Here is a 22,063-nt window from a genome sequence, read left to right on the forward strand (position 1 = left end):
TCCTAGTATCCAAACTATGAGAGACAACTCTAAAGATGTACCTAGAATTAAAGATTGGCCATCATTTAGAGGTGAAGGAGAATATGATCACTTGGACTTCATCAAAACAATTGATTTGTATCAAGAATATTTTGAATTAAGTGATTCCTCAATTACTGGAAGACTTAACAGCCTCTTCAAAGGTTGTGCCAAGCGCTGGTTCACAGACCTACGCTCAGCAAATGGAAAACAATCTTGGGAATGGTGGAAAGAACAGATCAATAGCAAATGGGGAAGCCCAGCATGGCGCTTCAAAATTGAAAATAAATTTGATGAGAGCACATTTGATATTGAAAAAGACAATCCACTTAAATGGGTAATATCTCAGAAAGATAGGTTGAAAGCCATTTGGCCTAATTTAACAGACAATGAAGTCCACCTGAGAATCCTTAAAAAATGTGGAGGAGATCTAGAGCATGCCATTAAAAGTAGACTACCCTACAATGCAAGTACTGAAGATATTGTCAATACTTTAGAGGACATAACTACACGTACACGCATTGGCAGAAGATATAAGCCTAAATATCAAGGAGACAAAACTGAAGAGAAAAAACCATCCTCTTCAAGAGACCAGAGTTATCAGAAGGATAAGAAGTGCTACAACTGTGGTAAAATGGGCCACACTTCACCAAACTGCCCTCAACCAAAGAAAAACATTAATAATGTCGAAATAGAGGCAGAAGAGACAGCTGAAGAAAAGACCCAATCAGACACAGAGGAAACACATGATGATGGGTCATCAGTATCATCAGGGTCCTGTAATATGATCAACATAGACATAGAAGTGGCAGAAGCTGAAACAGAGCACAATTTACCACAAGCATGGCATCCTGGACAACCTATAGGAAATATCCAGGAAGCCAGACTGATGAAAACCAAACCTACAAGAGGGAAAGGCTACACAGCTGGTAAAACCAACATTACACATATACTGTTTAATGGTAGAGAAGCAGAAATGTTACTAGACAGTGGTGCATATTGCTCAGTAGTACCTGAGACATACTTGAGAAAATTATGCCCAGACTACAAGGATATTCTTCTACCACTAGGAAAAGTAAGAATAAACAGTGCCAGTAGTACCATGAAGCCAATAGGAGTATTTGAATGCCCCATAATAATTCCTCACCCAACAGGATCAGTCAGGATGACAGTAGAATTCATTGTAATAGAGGATGCAGTAAGTAAACACTTCATCCTAGGAAATGACTACTTAAATATCTATGGCTTTGACATAACCAATAGCAGAGAAAGATACTTCACTATTGGGAATGACAATAAAAAGAAGAAATTCCTATTTAAATCCAAAGAGCCTTTACCTGTGGAACAAGTAGAAATGCAGGATGAAGAAAAAGAAAGATTTGGAAGAGAACAGCTAGCAGAAGCTAATTTTAATGATAAACTGAGTGTAGATCAACTATTACAGTTACGCAACATGCTGTATAGGAACAAGACAGCATTTGCATCAGATAAAGAACCACTAGGGGCAGTTATAGGCCACGAAGTGGATATTACATTAAACATTGAGCGCCCATACCCACCTGTGAAAATAGCATTTTAAAAGTAACAATGTGATTACCTTTGGGGAATTTTACAAGCCATCCTTGTAAATTTTGGATATAATTTGACCAGGAACCAAATGAGAACAACACCTTAAAGATGAGGATGAAATGTTTGTGACAACTCTTATGAAGACAGCACCAAACAGGAACTCTGATTCTCACCTGCGTAAACGCAGTGAAAGTGAGGATGAAGATTTTGGGTGAAGGATGCGCACAGAGAGATTTCCATTAGTCTCTTCTTCACAATTGAAATGTAAACGCATAAATTTTGTTAGCAATAGCTAACCTTAAAGATGAAGATGAAATGTTAATGACAGCTCTGACAACTCTTATGACAACAGCAATAGACGGCGACTCTGATTCTCACACACCTGAAAAAGAAAATAATATAAATATGAAATAAAGACAAGTAATAGAAGGGTGAGCATAAGATGATAAAAGGATAATTGATTCGTGACCAATGCGCTATGTGAATCGCGACTCATGTTTCTGATATCAAGGATCCTCGCGATTGACCGCACATGTTTCTTGTTATTGCTGCGGTCCAGGTAGTTGTTGATGTCAACCTTCAAATGTTTGAAGGGCACAGGAGATATTGTTAAAGGCGCCGTGCCACGCCTCTTGCCACGCAGAAAACCAAGCCTTGTAGATACTTTCAGGCGAATCATGATTGGTGTCGGTCGTCGGCAGAGGGATGAGATACAGGGCTAGCAGAACCAAAGTGGTTTCAAGAATGTGTGAGATATGGCGGAGCGGGTACCCGATCACAATTTGACGATCAACCAGTTCGTTGGTGGTATAAGCGTCCCTGAACGCCTTCACGAGTTGATAAAAATATCGCTCTATGGACTCAGGAAGTTCGTGCAGAGTGCAAAGTGTCCGGGAGTTGAGATTGGTATCCAACGTGAACGGCAGCTTGGTGGTTGCCGTATTCGATACTTTTTTGGAGAATATTCTTGTCAATTTGACCAGAGGAATGGTGAGTTCGGCTAGCTCATTAACATGTTTCCTGAGAGCGCTTGTGTTGTTGCGCTGCCTGACCGACGTAGGATGAGTCAAGTCGGTGAAAACTTGGAGCAAGACATCGAGCTGGTCCTCTTTCTCTCGCCACTCTTCTTGAATAATATAAAGATCGGATCCTTGAAGCCACTTGATGGTTTGACGGGTGAAATCACTGAACTCAGCTGCATCCCGGAGAATACGCCTCTCCAGGTTTTGACACTCAGTGGTTTCTGCGTAGTTACTTGAGACTTTTGATGCTTTGATGAGTTCAATAGAGTGCATGAACAGCCGATGGAGATGGTCTGAAAGATTTGAGGGGATAAACATTAGCTCGCAACATCTGTAAAATTTGCATCGTTTAAAGTGATAGTCGTGGGTGCTGATCATTTTCATGTCGCCTGAAACCGACTCAATGCACAGTATAGTATTCCAGCAAGTTTCTTCAAGAGTCGATAGGATGTTATAAGTCAATCCGAAGTTTCGTTTTGAATCGGATCGTAGGCCCAATGAAGCCACAAGAGGGCCGAGTTGCTCTTGGATGGAAGGTAGGAGGCGAGACTCCAGTTCATCCAACAGTTTGTTTTTCTCGTCCAGCTCATCCTGCGTCAGCACATCTTTTAGCTTGACCGATGGGGGGCCGGTGTCGTATTTTGGCAGCCGATCCTCCAGCGCCTGTAGGGCCGAATCTGTGGGAAAAAGAAAGAAATGAGCTGTTCATCCAGTTGATGCGTGGAACCCTGCCAAGAGTGCAGACCTACATACCACTGGGTAGGCTCGAGGTCTGTTCCATATCGGCCGTCGTGCAGCGTCGTGTCCGGTTTGGAGAAAGAAGGGTGGGCCGAGGTTGGCAGGCGACCACCAACCACGATGGCCGGGAATATCCCCCTGCCCGACGCGCCAGCTTCACCATCATCATCAGCACACAAACCAGCACATCGAAGCAGAACCACCAACGCTGGGTGCGATCATCCAGGCCCTGCTACCCATCCTATCTGGCCAGAATACCTTGCTGGCACTCTACCAGACCCTCAGCGAACTCGCGCAGAAAGCGGATACCCCCCTGACCGACCCCACCAGCCAACTGCTCAACTCCCCAGTCGGTCAGTTTGCACCCTGTCTGCTCTCCAGCAAAGAGCGAATGCTGTTGACGGTTGTCCGAGTTCAGAACGACATGATCAATTGGGCTGATTGAAGGTTCGTGATGCAAGCAACCCAGCCAATTCATTGAGATCCGGATCGCGCAGCTCGAAAAGGAGCGGATTGATGTCGAGAACGAGCTCAGCGAAAGCTCGAAAGAACGGCCCGAACAGATCGGACATCTGCGCAACCAGGCCCGGCTTGCATCCATCGAATATCACGATATGTAGTCTCAAACGAAATCAGGAAATCTTGCAGAGTGACGCCCAAATCGATCCCCTCAAAACGCAGCTCAAAGCCGCCCTTCTGGCTCGGGACTCGCAGACGGACTCCATCGCCAGCTTAAAACAACCACTGGTGCGTGTCTTTCTCCCACTCTTTCTTCCCCTAACACATTCCTGAAACCTAAAAAAATCCCCCGGACGATGCCTTAATCGACGACAGGAAGAGGTGCAAACCGAGCTGAAAACAGCAACGGAAGAGCTCGCACGAAGGAGAATGGAGATGGAGGAGAGTTCAGAACGAGAGCGGAGAACAAATCGCTGCGGGAGAACGAGATCCGGAAGGTGGACGAGGTGAAGGGCCTGTTCATGCGCGGGAACATCGAGTAGAACGTGCGCAAAGAAGGCGTCGGCTACTTCGCCAATTTGTCACCGAAACCGCCCACCGGCTCGTCTCAACTACCGGCCACACCCACAACGACGAGGAGCCCGGCCCTTGGATTCGATGCTGCCCAGTCCGACCCATCAGCAACACCCCGCCTCCGCACCCTCCTGCTCTCCCTCCCCCCATGCCTCCCACATCCCTCCCATCACGCCGCCTCTTCCCCAGTCCTCGACGCTTGTCGACCCTGCCTCGTCGTTTGTCAGTCTGGACAACCCGGCGCTCGATGACGAAGCGCAATTCAACTTCGAGTATCTCCGAAACACACTCCTCCAGTTCCTCGAACACAAAGAAATGCGCGGACGTCCTCTTCCTCTCTCTCTCCACAGATGCCGTCTTTTGGAAAGGGGCCCTTACTTTTTTTTTTCGACGGCGGTGGCGATCGCAGCCCCATTGGTGAAAGTCTTGGGCGTCATCTTGCACTTCACTCCTCAAGAAATTCAAGTCAGTAGTGCCTCCTTATCTCTCATCTCTTTTTTACCCCCTTCCCCCCGATTACCTTGTTCTTAGCTCAATGCAACGAGGAATACTAATTAACTGTCTTTCAATCAGCTTTGTTACTCATTTTTGTCTGCTTTTTTTTTATTGGCTTGCTTGGGCCTGCTTCCATTTGCTCTTTGTTCTGTTAAAAACAAAACAGAGATTGGCTTCAAAAGTTTAGCAAGCCATTATGTAATTATTTTTGTCTATCTGCCTCATTACATATAAATTTAGGGGGTTAATAAACATACCCAGTTTTTCCGCGTTTGTACCCGGTTTTTGCGTACCCCCTTTTCTGCGTACGTACCTGGTTTTTTTCTACTCATTTCTACGTGACGCAAGTAATATCAAAATTCGTCTAAAATGATGAACAAAATTATCATGCAATCAGAATACCAAAAACCCCAATTTTAATTACGGACCTACTTTGCGCAGCAGCAAAAAACTCTTCGCGCATAGAATCAACCATCCCCCAACGTCAAGCCCGCTGTGCGCGCAAGCCAAAAAATACTTCGCACACAGCAACTTCCCCTGAAAGGAGGGGATTTTTCTCAATTTTTTTTTTGATTAATCAAAAGAGGGGGTCTTAACTGCCCTCTCCAAAAAATATTGGATTTTTTGGAGGTGTCCTTGTCATGTAAAAAAAACATGATTAATATCCAAAAAAAAAAGGCACCTGCTACCCCAATAGCCCACCCCGGGGCCTTTGTACCTGCTCAAACTTAAGTGGTCGGGTACCCAGCCCCTCAAAAATAAAGTTCAAGGGGCAGCAGCTCCGGGCCCGGCTATCCCCCAGCCGCCATGCCGATGGCCGGCACAGGCCATCGAGCGGAGTTGCACACTCCCCCAATGACCGGCCAGCACATGCGTGCATGGGGCACAAATTACCGATCATCAAGGGGATTATGTACTCCTCTTGATGGCCAATCTATCCCAGTCATCAAGTGGAGTACATACTTCCCTCAATGACCGGGTCCGTTCCGGTCATTGAGGGGAGTGTTCACTCCTCTCAATGACCGGAGCAATTGGGTCATCGAGGGGAGTATTGTGATTCCAGGAATGCTTGGACAGATTTTTGAGCTGTGGACTCAAAATCATGGAATCCTGACATTTAAGTTCAGGTTTTCAGCCTTCCGCTGGGCAACAATAGGGGGCTGACATGCCAAGTTTGCAGCTGTGTTGGTCAGAAAGCCAAACTTTTACTGGTGCTGTGGCTCAAAGGCCATAACTTTAGCCCACTGAAGATCTTGAATTGTTCAAGCTTAAGCGGAATCACAATATGTACTCCTCTTGATGACCGGGTCCATGCAGGTCATTGAGAGGAGTACATCCTTCCCTTGATGACCGGGTCCATTCTGGTCATTGAGAGGAATGTTCACTCCTCTCGACGACCGGATCTTGGTGACCTGGTTACTCCGGTTGGCAAGAGGAGTGAACACTCCCCTTGATGACCGGAACGGACTCGGTCATCAAGGGAAGGATGTACTCCTCTCAATGACCGGCATGGACCCGGTCATTGAGAGGAGTACACTCTCCTTGGTGACCCAATTACTCCGGTAGTCAAGAGGAGTGAACATTCCTCTTGATGAACATACTCCCCTCGATGACCCGATTGCTCCGGTCATCAAGAGGAGTGAACACTCCCCTCAATGACCAGAACGGACCCGGTCATCAAGGGAAGGATGTACTCCTCTCGATGACCGGCATGGACCCGGTCATCAAGAGGAGTACATACTCCCCTCAATGACCCAATTGCTCCGGTCATCGAGAGGAGTGAGCACTCCCCTTGATGACCGGAACAGACCCGGTCATTGAGGGAAGTATGTACTCCACTCAATGACTGGGATAGATTGGCCATCAAGAGGAGTACATAATCCCCTTGATGACCGGTAATTTGTGCCACATGCACGCATGTGCTGGCTGGTCATCGGGGGAGTGTGCAACTCCGCTTGATGGCCTGTTCCGGCCATTGGCACAGCGGCTGGGGGATAGCCGGGCCCGGAGATGCTGCCACTTGAACTTTATTTTTGAGGGGCTGGGTACCCGACCACTTAAGTTTGAGCAGGTACAAAGGCCCCAGGGTGGGCTATTGGGGTAGCGGGTGCCTTTTTTTTGGATTAACATTATGATTTTTTTTTTTTGCATCACAAGGACACCTTCAAAAAATCCAATATTTTTTGCTCCTTCCTTTGGGGGAAGTCACTGTGTGCAAAGTATTTTTTGGCTTGCGCGCATAGCAGGCTTGACGTTGGGGGACGGTCGATTCTGTGCGCAAAGAGTTTTTTGCTGCTGTGCGAAGTAGGTCCAAATTTTAATTAATTAATTATTTTTTGCATAACCCCTTTTCTGGGGTATATATTGTGAATTGAATAAAGCTTGGTCTTCCCGGAAAAGTGCACCCGGTAAAGTTATGTGGTTGAGCAGCTGTGCAGCGGTTTGTGCCGGCGTTTTTGACACACAGCCTCAGGATGATGACGTCATTCATCCAGCCCGGTTGGATGGTCATATCCTGAGGCTGTGTTAGAGCCCGCTCCATCCCGCCGGGTTTTGATTGATATCCCGTCCCGGTTCCCTCGACGACGCCGCCTCCAACTAGCCATCACTAAGATCCGATCCAATGGTTTCCGTGCCTACGCCCCCGCCACAAAAATTGCCGTCGTCCGGATGGCCCATCAAGGAATGGGCTTGCCGGAGATCCGTATTCGTTTTGCTTGTTGTAATCCGTGATAAGCTCTCAATCAGGCTCATCCTCTTTTTGCAGAGCGTGTGGAGATCCTCCCGATTTGCATCAAGCTGGATTATAAACCAAAGCGCGTGAATTATATGGCGCTCAAGGAAGGCAAAACAATCGAGTTGATGAACTTCTTCCACTTCAAAGGCTCTGATATGGTTCTAAGACATGTCACTTTGACCGGGGTGAGTGAATCTGCTTGAGGCGCAGAACAAGTTTAGTTTTTTGAATTGTCATTTACCTACTGGCATATTGATCCAGATTTCACGCGCTAGTAAGATAGGAGAGTTATTGCCAGAGATCTGGACGCTGGATGTGAAAGCGAACCAATTAGCGGATGTGATCTCAGGGATCGCGCCGGTGCGATTGGTGGTGAATCTGGGGGTGGGGATTGCGGATCTGGTGCTCCTGCCAATGGAGGAGATGAAGAAGAAAGATGGCCGGGAGTCGCGGGATCCAGAAAGGCACGAGCTCGTTTGCCAAGAACACAACCCTAGAAGTGCTCAAGCTGGGCGCTTGATTGACGATCGGGACCCAAGTGATCCTCGAGAAAGCCGAGGCTATCCTCGGCGCATCCACGGTCAATCATCCCCTTCGGGGCGAAACTATCGACCACCATCTGCCCCCAAACCCGGCTGCTCCGTCTTCCAATCCCTCTCTCCATCATCATCTGGAACAGGTCCTAAAATTGGACACTGAAACACTAGATGGGCTGCATAAACAATGTGGAATGCAAACCACTTGATATGCTCAAGTTATTGAGCCAAGGGGCTCAAATTCATCTCTTTAAGGCTACTATTACTGACAGTTTTTGTTAAGGATTTAACAAATGTGTCAGGCTATGCAAATGTATGAAAAATACAAGCTAGATGTTCAGTTGTTTGCTCCTGAATCTCCTGCTGCTTCCCTCGCCATTGCTCCCCAACTCTCACACACCTTCCTTGTTTCTTCTCATCCACATCTCCAGCTGTCCCTTACCGACAGCAATTTTTTCTTTCCTCCCACCCACCCTTCTTGGAAGAAGGTAGCGCTAGCTCCCATCTTCTCCGCTGCCATGCCGGCGGCACCTGTTTCTCTCTGCTCCAGGAGGAAAAAACTCACCCGTCACTAGTCCTCAGCGTCCGGTTTCTCACCCGCGACCATGGTTTTTTTTGCAAGTGACTTAGTAACCTGTTTGGTTACAGGTGAGGCTCTCCACAAGAGTGGTGTTTAAAGTCTTAAGCTAGAACTAATGCCCTCGGATATATATAAAAAAACAAGCTAATTTCTTTTTAAGGCTACAAATGGTTGGGTATTTTAAACTAGCATGCTTGAAGGGGTAATTATTTTCAGATTAGTGAGTAGACTATTGAGAGAACTTCAATTTTTAAAACTTTTGCACATGATCTCGTAACTGGGCGATGAAGACATTGTGTAGACCCCAGCCTTTCATGATTTCTTGGGTGATATTCTTCGATTGGAATATCTTGGGGTTTTTGGCCTTGTTGTCTACAAGGATACAAACGATGCCCTCTCTCTTGCAAACACAAATCTTGACAAACTCAAGGTATTCGTCCAGGAGGTTCTCTTTGAGATTGACTACTGACGAGGTATTGGAATCCACGGCAAGGCTGTCGATCTGGCTGCTTGAGTTGTCACTGAGCTTGCGCTTCTTTCAGGCGGAAAGCATCTCAAACTTCAAAATGGGTGGGGGGTCTCAACTGTCACTCCGTCCTGCCCTTCAAACTACAACACATGATACAAAATGTGTTTAGTATTTATCCAAATGGAATAAAAGGTCAGATTTTGTACTCACAATTGCTCGCACCCACTTTTGGACAATGGTCTAAGTGAGAGGACTGTATTGGGTTGGATTGGTGGGATCAATGTAGACAGGTAGTTTTTGTTTGTACTTCAGGTTCGGTGGGTGGGCGGCAAAAATTTGATTGACAATCACGTTGATTGCATTGAAATTACCTGGCAAAGCCCTCATCGATGGATCTGCCGGATTCAAGGAGGCCGTTTGAGCAGCCTTTTGGGTCACAAGGTGTCTCTTGACTTCAACAACAGCCTTGGCTTCTTTGGCAACAACCTCTGGGTTGACCATTGCAAGATCCAGGCTTGCCTTTGTATGGTCCTTGCAGTTGGAGAGGACCGTAGCCATCCAGTGGGTGAAGGTCGCAGCGTCTTTGACTTGATAATTGGAAATCGCCTTGAATTCATTGGCAGCTGGAAGATTCATTGAAATCTTCCAATCCATAGGCGGGTAGCCAGTTTTGAGAGCATCACGAATCAATTGCGCCGCACCATCAAACTGCTTGTTGCACGCTTGTGCGACGGTCTTGTAAAACTCCTCAAGGGTCAATGTAGCAGAGACCTGGATCATAAACTTTTTCGCGGATTTGATTGTCCCGTAGGTATTTTTGGCTGAGGTTCTTGCAGACATTGGGTAAAAGAGCCAAAAACTCGTGCTGCAATTGATCACCTGCGGCTGGAATAATTATTGGAAAAAATTGATTAATCTAGAAATTAGTCCAGGAATGAATAAAAGTTAGCCTTCCTTACCGTCAATACTGCTGGTGGTGAACCAATTCCGCAAATTCGGTAGAGCTTGGAGGCGGAATGGTAACCCGGGGGTGGGTGTTCCCTCCCAAACAGATCAATCCCCAACCAAGACATTTCGAAAATGTTTGAAGAATTTAGAGGTTTTTTCAAATCCCAATTGTTTCAAAACTTTTGATGGCTGGAATTTTGGCAGCCTGGGAGGTTGGCGCTACGATCACCGAGGAGATCATTTCCTGGGTAGGGGGGCCAAATTGGGAATGGTGGAGAAAATCAGTCATTCATGCCACAAGCCAAAAACCGCCCAGCAGATAAAAAAGGGAAACGTACAAGCCCATATTTTTGCACAGCAAACTGGTCTTCGAGTCCAAGCTTTCTACAAAGGACAATACTTAGGGAATAACTTTTTTTTTACATGTCACAGACGCACAAAAATTTCAGGGCATTTATGATTGTGAATATTTTGCATTCTCTGAAATTTATAGGATTTTCAGGGAGTGCGTAGTGGGCTTAGTAGGAAAATTCCCGCTAACTGAATAACTTTTTTGTTACATTTCCAAACAAGCCAAAAATTCCAGGAATATTTAAAATCTGTATATTCTTCGTGTCCTGAAATTTTAAGCAATGGGGTGGCATAAAAACATGAGATATAAGGGGTGTGCGGCAGTCTTAAGGGGAAAAATCCAGCCAATTGAATAGCTTTTTTGTTACATATCACAGCAGTCTAAAAACTTGAGTGAAATTTCAAATATGAATATCCTCTGTGGCCTGACATTTTTAGCAATGTTGTGGCATTATAACATGAGATGTAAGGGATTCCCGGTAGTCATAATACCTACTACTGCGCACCCCACATAAATCATGTTCTGATGCCACAACATTGCTAAAAATTGAAGGTCATGGAGAAGATGCATATTTGAAAGTTCGCTCAAGTTTTTAGACTGCTGTGATATGTAGCAAAAAAGCTATTCAATTAGCTGTATTTTTCCCCTTAAGACTGCCACACACCCCTTATATCTCATGTTTTTATGCCACCCCATTGCTGAAAATTTCAGGACATGGAGAATATACATATTTTAAATATTCCTGAAATTTTTAGCTTGTTTGGAAATCTAACAAAAAAGTTATTCAGTTAGCGGGAATTTTCCTACTAAGCCCACCGCGCACTCCAAGAAAATCCTAAAAATCTCAGGTAATGTAGAATATTCACAATTATAAGTGCCCTGAAGTTTCTTTTGCGGCTGGGGCATTTAAGAAAAAAATTATCCCCTTAGTATTTACCCCAGAAACGCGGGTACGCAAAAAACCAGGTACAAACTAATTAATCATTGGGAAATTGAGTTTTTTTCAATTCTGATTGCATGATAATTATTTTCATCATTTTATATGAATTTTGGTATTATTTGTGTGGAGTAGAAATGAGTAGAAAAAAACCGGGTACGCACGCGGAAAAGGGGGTACGCAAAAACCGGGTACAAACGCGGAAATACCCGGGTACATTTATCATCCCCCTAAATTTATTCTTTTGCTTGCAAACAACACTGAAACAAATACAATACATGGAGTGTATCTGGTAAACGTTTTTCATTGAAGATGCAGAGCTACATGTCCTACTTTTTGTTTTTAGCCCTTATTATGTATACGGACTTACTTTGCGCACTGTGGGGGCCGTCGTCTCGACGTCCCGCCCCCAGTGCGCGCTTTTGCCACGGCTCTTTGCGCACTGTGCATTCCCCCCAAAAATCGGCTTGCATTTCTTGAGATTTTTTTTTGATGAATCAATAGAATGACTTTTTATGATCCCCCTAAAAAATAATCAAGTCATTTAGGGGTCTCCTTGAGCCTAGAGAAAATTGACATGAAAAAATCATATTTTAACGCGGCAGGGACCTGTAATACCGCTTCCTGTGCCCCAGTAGCCCCAAAAATTTCACAGTATCATGGAACATGTGCAAATTCATGACCTGATAATTTTCAGAATTTTCACCAGCTTTCCTTTAGCCCAAATAGGTATTGCATTTATTATTTTGCTTATATGTATAACTTTTTTGTTACACACAACAAATGTACAAAATTTTGAGAGCACAGAGAAATATGCTTCAAATTAATTCCCTGAAATTCCTAGCAATAGTGTGTCATTATAAAATGAGATATAAGGGGTGCGCAGCAGGCTTAGTAGGAAAATTACTGCTAACTGTATAGCTTTTTTGTTACACACCCAAACAGTCCCAAAATTTCGGAAATGTTTTCATTGTGGATATTCTCCGCGCCATAAATTTCTTGGCAATATTGTGTCATGATAACATGAGATATAAGGGGTGCGCGGCGGGCTTAGTAGGAAAATGGCGGCTACATGTATAGATTTTGTGTTACACACTGAAACAGTCTGAAATTTTCAGGAATGTTTCAATTTTGCATATTCTCCGCGCCATAAAGCTCTTAGCAATAGTGTGTCATTAAAACATGAGATAAGTTAGCAGTCATTTTCCAACTAAGCCTGCCGCACTACATCTCATGTTATCATGACACACTATTGCCAAGAAATTTATGGCGCGGAGAATATCCACAATGAAAACATTTCTGAAATTTTGGGAATGTTTGGGTGTGTAACAAAAAAGCTATACAGTTAGCAGTAATTTACCTACTAAGCCTGCCGCGCACCCCTTATATCTCTGGGAAAAATTCTGAAAATTATCAGGTCATGAATTTGCACATGTTCCATGATACTGTGAAATTTTTGGGGCTACTGGGGCACAGGAAGCGGTATTACAGGTCCCTGCCGCATTAAAATATGATTTTTTCATGTCAATTTTCTCTAGGCTCAAGGAGACCCCTAAATGACTTGATTATTTTTTAGGGGGATCATAAAAAGCCATTCTATTGATTCATCAAAAAATATCTCAAGAAATGCAAGCCATTTTTTTGGCGGAAAATGCAGTGCGCGAAGAGCCGTGGCAGAAGCGCGCACTGTGGGCTGGACGTCGAGACAACGACCCCCACAGTGCGCGAAGAGTTTTCCGCAGTGCGCAAAGTAAGTCTGTATGTATATGATGGCTGAAAACAAAAAATAGGACATTTAGGTCTCCATCTTCAATGAAAAATGTTTACCAGATACACTCCATGTATTGTATTTGTTTCAGTGTTGTTGCAAAACATCCAATTTTCTCTTTATTAGACCTTGATATAGCTGTTGGGGTAATCAAACTTCTGGTCTCTTCTCTCCTCCCATCACACACAAATCCAGCTCTTTGTGTGTTGTTTCTTGGTTGCTGGTTATTTTTTTTATCCTCAAATCCTCCATATGTTATATTTGTTGTTTAGCACCTGGCAAAAATGAGAAGAGTGCGCTTAATGGTATGCTGCTGTCTATCCAGGTTTATCAATATAGACCGGTAGAGCAGGCTTACTGGTGCGGCTAGTTTGGCTTGTGACACATCACTTTTGCATTATATTTCACGTGCTATTTTACTACAGTTTATATCTTTATGCCGCAAATTGACTGTTCAAGGCCTCATAGTTGGGTCATGTCATTTCTTTAAGGACATGCCCAAACCCAACCCAAAACCCAACGGTTCTTGGGTTGGCCTGACTCATTTACACCCTGAGGCTCACTAGACACTAGAGTGTGTGTGGGTTTGTCATGATGCAATCCACATCAGGTCATGAGCCCTTTTCACAAAATGTACTAGTCTTCTATCAATCAATTCTCACTGCCCAGTGTAGGGCTTCTCTCCTTATTTGTAATCATCATCATAGCTATTTTTTCCCAGCGTAGGGCCAATATTTTCTCTTTTGATCAATCATCAAGAAGGGATTCTTCCCTTCTTGATGTCTGGTTTGTAGAACAACTATCAAGGAGGGAAACTTCTCTTCTTGATGGCCAGCCCAGCTTCTGGTGGTGTGGCTCCCTCACTTGAACTTGGCCCAGGCTTTGTCCCAAAATTGCCAACTTTGGGCTGTACCAAGCGGAGTCGGTATTGTGCCACACAAGCTTTGGGCTTGGCCAAGCGGGCTTTAAGGTTGGCCATGTGGGCTTGGCATTTTTTTGGCCAAACTTTGGTGCATGCCCAGGTGGGCTTGCAACACCATATGTGTGGATCTGGGTTACCAGAGATGAAGGATACAGTGGGCCTGGAACAAAATCAGTTGTGCCACCCAAAACAAAATCATGTGCCTGTTTCAAAGGCAGTCAATATGCACACACCATTTTGGCTTCAAAAATTAGGGTTGACAATTAGGCGGGTTTGGGCCGCCCATGGGCTAGCTTGCCTCAGCCCGCGACTTGATTGGACAGGCCGGGCTGGGCCAAAACCTCAGATTTTGCTGTCTGGCCCAAACCCGTGTCCGCAATGAAACGGACACGGGCTGTCCAGCGGCGCCTCGTCGGGCCAAATGGCAGGCTGCCCACAGGCAGCCCCCTGGGGGCCCACGGGCCAGGTAGAAGGACCCTCAAAAAATGTAGTTTTGGAGGAGGAGACATGTATTTTACAATTCGAAGACATGTACTATGTAACTAGGGCAGCTACAAGCAAAAATTTATAGAAAAGAATGTAAAATAAAGTAGTCAAGAAAGAAGAAAAGAGGCTACTTCTTAATCCAGTCTTGAGTGCATAAGAGTGCTTTGGTGGTTTTGTCGCTCAGGCGGCTTTGGTAGTTGTCCAAGACACGCCCCCCAGTTGAAAAGGCTGATTCTGATGCCACAGAGGTCGCCGGGGACATCAAGATTACCTTGGCGAGCTTTGAAAGGGTTGGAAAGCGGGAGGCATTGATCTTCCACCAGCTGAGGAGATCAAACTGTTCATCACTGGTTATGCCAACATTCCTCTCCTCAAGGTAGAGGTCTAATTTGGCACCCGGTGCATTGGATTGGCTGCTGTCTGTACACCAAGCTGCCAAGGTGAAGGGCACATAGTTCATGAAGATTAGATTTTCACAGGATTTCCTATGGATTTTTTCAACCTTGTTCAACTCAGTAAATGCAGAAAAGGGAGATTTTCTCAAAGGTCCTGTGACCGGGTCTTGGATTCTGGGATGGCACACTTATCATCTGAGCTTCTGGTCGCACCAGATGAGCAAGGCAAAGCCCACAGGCGGCAGACGGGCAGCCCGCGCCAACCCGCACCGTTTAGCAACTTTAACAGGCCGGGCCAAAGCTCAATATTTCCACAAAAGCACTGTCCGCGCCCGGCCCAAACCCGACTGGGTTCAGGCGGCCTGTTGGACACCCGGCCCAATTGTCAACCCTATCAAAAATAGATCTTAAATAGATGTTTATGGCCCAATATCAGCCTTAGAACCAGTGCAGGTTGCCAAAATCCTGCCTTTATTATTCATTTTCAACTCATTTATCCTATGTATTTTTTAAATTTTAGTTTTAACCTTGTCTTGAATTCAGGTTCCCCTTTCCTCATAGATTTTGAATCTAGTCCTCCCTGGGTAATTTTGATAGAAAATTGTAGATTATTTGATAGACAAAAATCCTGAGATTGTGATAAAATATGATGGAGAGACCACCAGGAAAAATAAAGTGTCACTAGACTACAGGTGACATCAGCCTGATTCCACTGAGCTACCCACCAGCTGCACAGTTGGCCGCATGGACAGCCCCCTGTAGGAAACAAAGGGGCCATTGTAGGCTATTTGTGGTAGCACCAGAGCTGGAAAAAAGTGACATTTGTTGTTGCTTGATGTCACCTGATGTCTGGTGACAATTGATTTTTCCTGGTGGACACCTTGAACTATGACCATCTCAATTCTTAAAATGAGCAGAAGATAGAGCCATCAATCATTATATTATAAGATGAGAGTCAGATTTTTGAGCAATAAAAAAGCAGAGTGAATCTGAATAAATGATCTCAATACAGGGACTGATGCTATAAAAATCTGGAGATCATATAACTGAATATACAGTTCACCACAAGGAACAAATTCTTCAGTCAGAATCACTTCCCTGCCCCCGCCCGGCTGGTTTATTCCCTCTGGGTACGGGTACATTCCTGCCTGGGTACGGGTATTGCCGTGACCCGCACCCACTGCCACGGAACCAGGTATACTCGCTGTGCCAGTGTACGGGTTCCAGCGCTAGCTGTCTGTGGCTTCTTGTGGTTCAGCTGTCCCACCTTGCCTTCCTCTTTCCCTGAAGGCCAAGACAGGTGGAGGACTTCCCGTGCAATCTGCTATGCCTGCGTATGTTGGTTTGGACCCAGAAACACTGCAAAAATAACTTGGTCAACTGCTTGCAGTTGACATGCAGGATACTCAAGCCAAGCTGCCATTGTAACTCCACATGAATGCAGAAGTGCCTTTGTTGGCACAGTCACTGTGCAAGGTGCACAGTGACTGTGCATTGAAGCTTTGGTTGAGTCAAACCTTGAGTAAGGCTGGTGTAACACCACAAGCTTCCTCAGAGTTGCCGCATGTCAACTGCTCACAGTTGACACAGTTTTTTTTGCAGTGAAAGTTGAGCGTTTTGCAGGCTAATCTAGCTTTTTGGGCTTTAGACCACTTTTGGGAGGCCCACAGATCTTCACAGGAAGTGTAGGAATTCCTGTCAATCTGGGAACTCAGATTTTTCCAGATTTTGCGGGGAAATCTGGGCTTGATTGACCCAAATCCTAGATCTGCCTCCCTGCAAAATCTGGAAAAATCTGGGTTTCCAGATTGGCAGGAAGTCGTCCAGTGACCACCAACCAACACCTGCTGAGGTCCCAGAAGTCCCTCACTGGAGGACTAGAAGACTTCCTGTAAACTTTGAATAGATGTGAAATTTCAGATTTCAGGGGGAAATCAGAAATTTGGAACTCTGGATCACTTTGGGGATCCTTGGGACCTAGATTTCCTTTTGAAATCTGAAATCTTTTGGCTCAGATCTGACTTTCCAGATTGACAGGAAGTCCTCCACTGACACCCTGTGTCATGGTGAAGTGTTAATTGTCACAAACAGTGTTGCAACACCCAGACGGGTTTGTTGAGGTACATCCGCAGTCACTGTGCAGCTTCCGCATTGCCTGCCCATGCGCTTGTCTGGGTATCTGATGCACCACAGCATGCAAGGGCTAACTCAGCACAAACTTGACAAAGTCCCTCAAGACTTCGGGGGTGAACTTGCAAAGCAAGCCTCTGTCAGGAGGGACTTACCCCTGAGTTTAATTTTTCTACAGCTCACCTACCACCCTATCTTGTTAGCTCACTTTCATCAGAAGATGCTGCAGAAAATAGTGCAATTTTTTATATTGCCAATGATCCCCTCAATGCTCTGGTGAAGAGCCAACAGTGGAAACAGAGTTGGTGAGCACAGACCCTCTCAGTGCAAAATCCATAGCTTGGGTGGATTTGATGTTTTTATTTGGAATGGAAGGAATGCCTTCAGATCCTATAGGTTGGACATGCACAAGCTAGTCTTCAATCTCAGCAATTTTAGGCTTTGTTTGGAGCCAATATAAATATAGGTGATATAATCATTGGTTAATTCAATGAAAACTACAAAATTCAACTAAAACCTCCAAATATTTTTTCTAGGCAACCTACAATACTGGTCTCTTCAATTATGAAGTCAGATTCAACTGATTCAGCCATATTCAGTACTGTAGTACCATTATATTGCTTTTGACCAAAACAAAGCAATATAATGGTATTATGGTGCTGAAGATGGCTGAATCAGTTAAATCTGACTTCATAGTAAGATGGCTGAATCAGTTAAATCTGACTTCATAGTTGATGAGACCAGTACTGTAGGTTTCCTACAAAAAAAAATTGAATTCTTTATGTTGAGTTTTGTATTTTTTATTGAATTTACAAATGATTATATTGCCTATATTTTATTGGCTCCAAACGGGGCCTTAATCTTGAGAAAACTGTGGAAGCAAGGAATTATAAACATCTGAAAACTCCTTCCACCCAAATTTAGAATCTAGCCCGCAAAAAGGGGTGATAGGGCGCAAATCCCTCCTTCCGAGGGCTGTCGAACGCTCGCGAGGTCACGCCCACAGCAGCGAGGGACTTGGTCAGGTTTTGGAGGGAAAGGTCAATGGAGAAAAAGTTAATTCCTTTGCCAAGTCCCCAACGTGATTTGAACACGTGACCTGCCGCTATGCCATTTTACTGCAGGCGGCCGCTCTAAACCACTGAGCTATGGAGACCGGGGGATGAAGAAGCCCGTTAAATTGTGGTATATAATGCCTAATGTCGTCAAGAGGATAAGAGTGGGTTGACAATCCCCTAAGAAAAGTTCTCCATCAGCTACTTCAAAGCTCTACGGTGGTATAGGTCTCCATTTGCATTCGTCTTGATCATGATAGCATAGCGTGGTGGGAATATTTATGTGGAAGATTAATAAAGCTTGGAGCTTTCCATCTTGGGCGTGTATTTGTTCACAATGGCGAACGATTGGCCAAACGGACTTAAAGCCGACAGCCCGAAGAGACTTACAGCTAAGCGACCATCGATGCCAGGACACCTTGGGGTATTCTAATCTGTGGATTGAATGTGCAGGGGGAGTCGACGGAGCTGGACACCTGGAAAGATCATCCGCAATTCCCTCAGATGGCCTCGAAAGGGCTGGTTCGACTACCATTACCATCACCACTCCTCAACAGCAGTGCAGGAATATCGAGTTGTGGTAGACCGAAGTGTGGCTCCGGACGGCGTTACTTTAGCTTGCCTTCACCTCGATGCGCCAACCCAGCCGGACCGATCTCCGTCAACGGATTGGTGGACTACTTTCGCCTGCTCGGTTGGATCCACTCCCAGCGCCTATCTGACCATCCATCGCCGATCACATCCATCGCAAGTCTCTCCGAACAAGCCGACGCATCGGATGGCCTTCAGTTGAACGCGTTGTTGAGATATGAGGCCGATCCCCCAAGCTCTCGAAGAGTAAGGACGGGTGCTTGGAATCCTGTGGGACGACCGACTGATGGACTCCTAGCCGGCCCGGAAATCAAACGCGATGATCGGATCACTGCAGCCTCAAAGACCAACGACCAAGAGCAAGGAGTTCGTGAACACGGAGCCGGGATACTGTCCTTGTCATACATCATCACCATAGACCAAGACCTTACACGCAGTGAAAATCAGTTAGCCGATATCAAGCTGCCGCCTCAAGAACATGTGATAACTTGCTCGGGATTTCTGATCGAATGCCAAGATTCGAAGGAGCGAATATTGGCCACTTGTGCGCATACACTCTGGCAGAGCAACACGATCTTGGCCAATGAACTCCGACACGCAAGCCTCATTTCCACGTCTCATGGTGAGCGGACGGTCCGGTCGGGATGTTTGGCTCGAGACCAGCTCGGAAACGCGTTCATGGTCAGCCAGGTCATCAGTGCACTGGCATCTGCCGACGTGCTCTTTTTCAGACTCATCAAACTCCCCGCAACCCCGCCACATCTACAACCACCGAACCAACTCGCCCTCGAAGAAGCAAAAACCGATGCCTTCCTCGTCGATTCCTTGGTCGATTTCTCGTCCATGTCTCTCGAGCACCATGGTGCCCTCGACACGCTCGCGTCCTTCTTAACTCTCCCCGTCTCCCCTTATCCTCCCCCTCTTTCATCCCCCGTCTGCATCCCCCAACTGCTCAATTCCGATGCCGGCGACTCCTTGTTCCATTGGGAACTTGGTCGTGTGATTGAATATAAAGATACGATGGGAATCAAAGCCACTGTGCGTTTGCGATCCTCCGACATATATAAATGCATCTTTCTAAAATGCCACAAACAAAACAAACTAACAAAAACAGCATCTAACGACTCTTGTTTTTTTTTTCTATCCTGTTTTTTTTTGTAATGATAAAAAAAGCCAGGAACGTATGACCCATTGAACACGATGATAGTGAGTGCAGTTCCCAGGCACGGAAGCTCAGGCGGGCCGATAGTGAACGAGAACGGGACGGTAGTCGGGATGATCAGAGGGTTCCAGTCGGCCTACGATCAGAAGCACGCCGTCGGCTTCGGGACCGTGTCTGAGCGCTTCTGGGAGCTCTTCCAATTGCCTGGTCTTCGCTCTGCTTCTTTCAAAAATGATTAGCTTTTCATCTTCGACGACGGGGTTTCCGTATTCTTTTTAGTGTCTACAGTCCGTACCAGTCGTTGGGTTTGTTGGTCCCGGGCACTCTTTAATCATTGATTGTCCAGTTGATGTATTTGTGTTTGTATGTATGATGTAATGTGACCAGAACTGTGTATTGTTCATCATTAGAGTCTCTAAATGTATAGCTAGGAGAAAAAAATTAGTCCATGGAAAAGAACATTGGTCCCACTGTTTGTTAAAACTTGTCCCTTGCAAGGTGATGGCTGTTGATGTACATTGTGAGCAACTGCACCAGTCCAGTTTCCCCATCACCTGATTGCTATGCCTGAGCTTACAGTGTCGAGCTTTTCACAACGATTCACCCCAGAGTTATTGGAGGATCATGTCCAGTTCTATCAATATGTTCTGCCAACTTCAGCACAGGCATCCTATGTAGGTAGAGAAATACACCGTGGGATTAAACGGGGCGCCGGCCCTTTGCCCCGGGGCCCTTAAATGGGAAGATTTCGACCAAGTTTGCAATCTTCAAACAAGAGTTCCCACTTCATCATCAACCCATCGATCGCCATATTTTTGAGTATAGTCGAAAGTCAGGATGGTTAGTGACACTCTGTCGACAGAGGAGATCGTTCAGTGTACCAGAGTAAGCTTGCCCTCTCTTCCCCCATGACCGATCGCAGTAGTCTGGCTTTCGTTAATTTCCGTCCCTTCAACCCACACTTCTTGTTTTTGGTCAACTAACACAAAATTCTGCCTATCAAAAAAAACCCATCGTTTAATTGATTTGAATGGTCTCATAAAGAAAGCTCAGATTGATGGCACTCTGGCCGGGATCGCGTCTGGCTTGGCAACCACGGCTATCAGCACTCGATTCATCAAGCTACAACCCAAGATTTATTCGCTAATAGGACTGAGGTAAGTGGAACAATTCACTTACAATTTTCCGATAATATCCCTTCAAATACTCTGATTTGTGCTTCAGAAATCGTATACATGAACAGTTATACAACCAATAACCTCACTCTCCTCCTCTACCTGCTACTTTCAAAACTTTTCTAGCAGTGGGATCTTGGTGGCTTATTATTATTCAACTGCTGCGCTGGAAAAGAACCTGAAAACGAAAGAATATCATAAGCGAATGCTGATATCTTCGGAGTTGGAAGCTTTCAAAGATGAACTACCGCTTAAAAACTGAACACATTTACAACGGTGTATGTATAGACTTATAATCTTATGTATAGATTTGACGTTGGTTTGAGAATATCTGCGACTCAAACAGCTTTTCTCATCGAGCCTCAAATAGTCTCCTCAATGTAACACGGCACCAATACACCTCCTACTGACAAGTAATCATTCAAGCAGAAAACATATGTTGAATTGGAGCCCCCTCTTTCCGCTTGATCATGTTAGAAGAGAAAAGAGTCCAGCTTCAAAATCATTGGGATTACGTGCAGAGGGCAAGTGTACACGTGAAGTTGGTTGGCTTGGTGCCATGGTTAGGGTGTTATGATTTGGTGTATTCTGCGCTTAATAGAATAACCCCATTTGGTATATTCTGCGCTTAGTAGAATGATCCCATTTGGATGTCCTGTTATGTGTGATAAATGGGTGTATTTATCACGCATGACCCTGGGGGTTCAAATAATTTGGTGGAGACAGGTGGCAAACTTTGGGTGACATGTGATAAATTTGCCCATTTATGACATATAACGGGGTGTCCAAATGGGGCCTTATGTGTATAAGTTCAAACATATTCACAGTGAAATATGGATTAAAACATCATGGTTTCCTCTACAAAACTAGAGGCCAAGGCGGCTTCGCCGCTGTACTTCCAAGGTTTAGCTTGAAATAACTGTACAATTTACTCAGAGATGCATTG

General features: G+C 45.2%; 6 protein-coding genes across 6 annotated transcripts; 5 read left to right on the top strand and 1 right to left on the bottom strand.

Annotated features, from left to right (window-relative positions):
* Positions 1-2,159: 2,159 nt before the first annotated feature.
* PtA15_17A151 (uncharacterized protein) lies at positions 2,160-3,390 on the bottom strand (the record flags this gene model as incomplete). Its single annotated transcript, XM_053164237.1, has 2 exons — positions 2,160-3,286; positions 3,363-3,390. 2 exons carry the CDS (start codon positions 3,388-3,390, stop codon positions 2,160-2,162), a joined length of 1,155 nt encoding a protein of 384 aa, XP_053028224.1.
* Positions 3,391-3,467: 77 nt separating this feature from the next.
* On the top strand, positions 3,468-4,348 carry PtA15_17A152 (uncharacterized protein; the record flags this gene model as incomplete). The annotated part of the gene is made up of 3 exons (XM_053164238.1): positions 3,468-3,700; positions 3,817-3,963; positions 4,186-4,348. 3 exons carry the CDS (start codon positions 3,468-3,470, stop codon positions 4,346-4,348), a joined length of 543 nt encoding a protein of 180 aa, XP_053028225.1.
* A 115-nt stretch (positions 4,349-4,463) lies between these two features.
* Positions 4,464-4,937, top strand: PtA15_17A153 (uncharacterized protein; the record flags this gene model as incomplete). Its single annotated transcript, XM_053164239.1, has 2 exons — positions 4,464-4,844; positions 4,911-4,937. 2 exons carry the CDS (start codon positions 4,464-4,466, stop codon positions 4,935-4,937), a joined length of 408 nt encoding a protein of 135 aa, XP_053028226.1.
* Positions 4,938-7,703: 2,766 nt separating this feature from the next.
* Positions 7,704-8,722, top strand: PtA15_17A154 (uncharacterized protein; the record flags this gene model as incomplete). The annotated part of the gene is made up of 4 exons (XM_053164240.1): positions 7,704-7,796; positions 7,873-8,085; positions 8,162-8,290; positions 8,450-8,722. 4 exons carry the CDS (start codon positions 7,704-7,706, stop codon positions 8,720-8,722), a joined length of 708 nt encoding a protein of 235 aa, XP_053028227.1.
* A 9,971-nt stretch (positions 8,723-18,693) lies between these two features.
* On the top strand, positions 18,694-20,181 carry PtA15_17A155 (uncharacterized protein; the record flags this gene model as incomplete). The annotated part of the gene is made up of 2 exons (XM_053164241.1): positions 18,694-19,818; positions 19,954-20,181. 2 exons carry the CDS (start codon positions 18,694-18,696, stop codon positions 20,179-20,181), a joined length of 1,353 nt encoding a protein of 450 aa, XP_053028228.1.
* Positions 20,182-20,779: 598 nt separating this feature from the next.
* PtA15_17A156 (uncharacterized protein) lies at positions 20,780-21,379 on the top strand (the record flags this gene model as incomplete). The annotated part of the gene is made up of 3 exons (XM_053164242.1): positions 20,780-20,827; positions 20,987-21,099; positions 21,244-21,379. The coding sequence occupies 3 exons, from the start codon at positions 20,780-20,782 to the stop codon at positions 21,377-21,379; spliced, it is 297 nt and encodes a 98-aa protein (XP_053028229.1).
* Between the last annotated feature and the right edge of the window lie 684 nt (positions 21,380-22,063).

The sequence above is a fragment of the Puccinia triticina genome, chromosome 17A (assembly GCF_026914185.1).
Source record: "Puccinia triticina chromosome 17A, complete sequence".
Taxonomy (NCBI): domain Eukaryota; kingdom Fungi; phylum Basidiomycota; class Pucciniomycetes; order Pucciniales; family Pucciniaceae; genus Puccinia; species Puccinia triticina.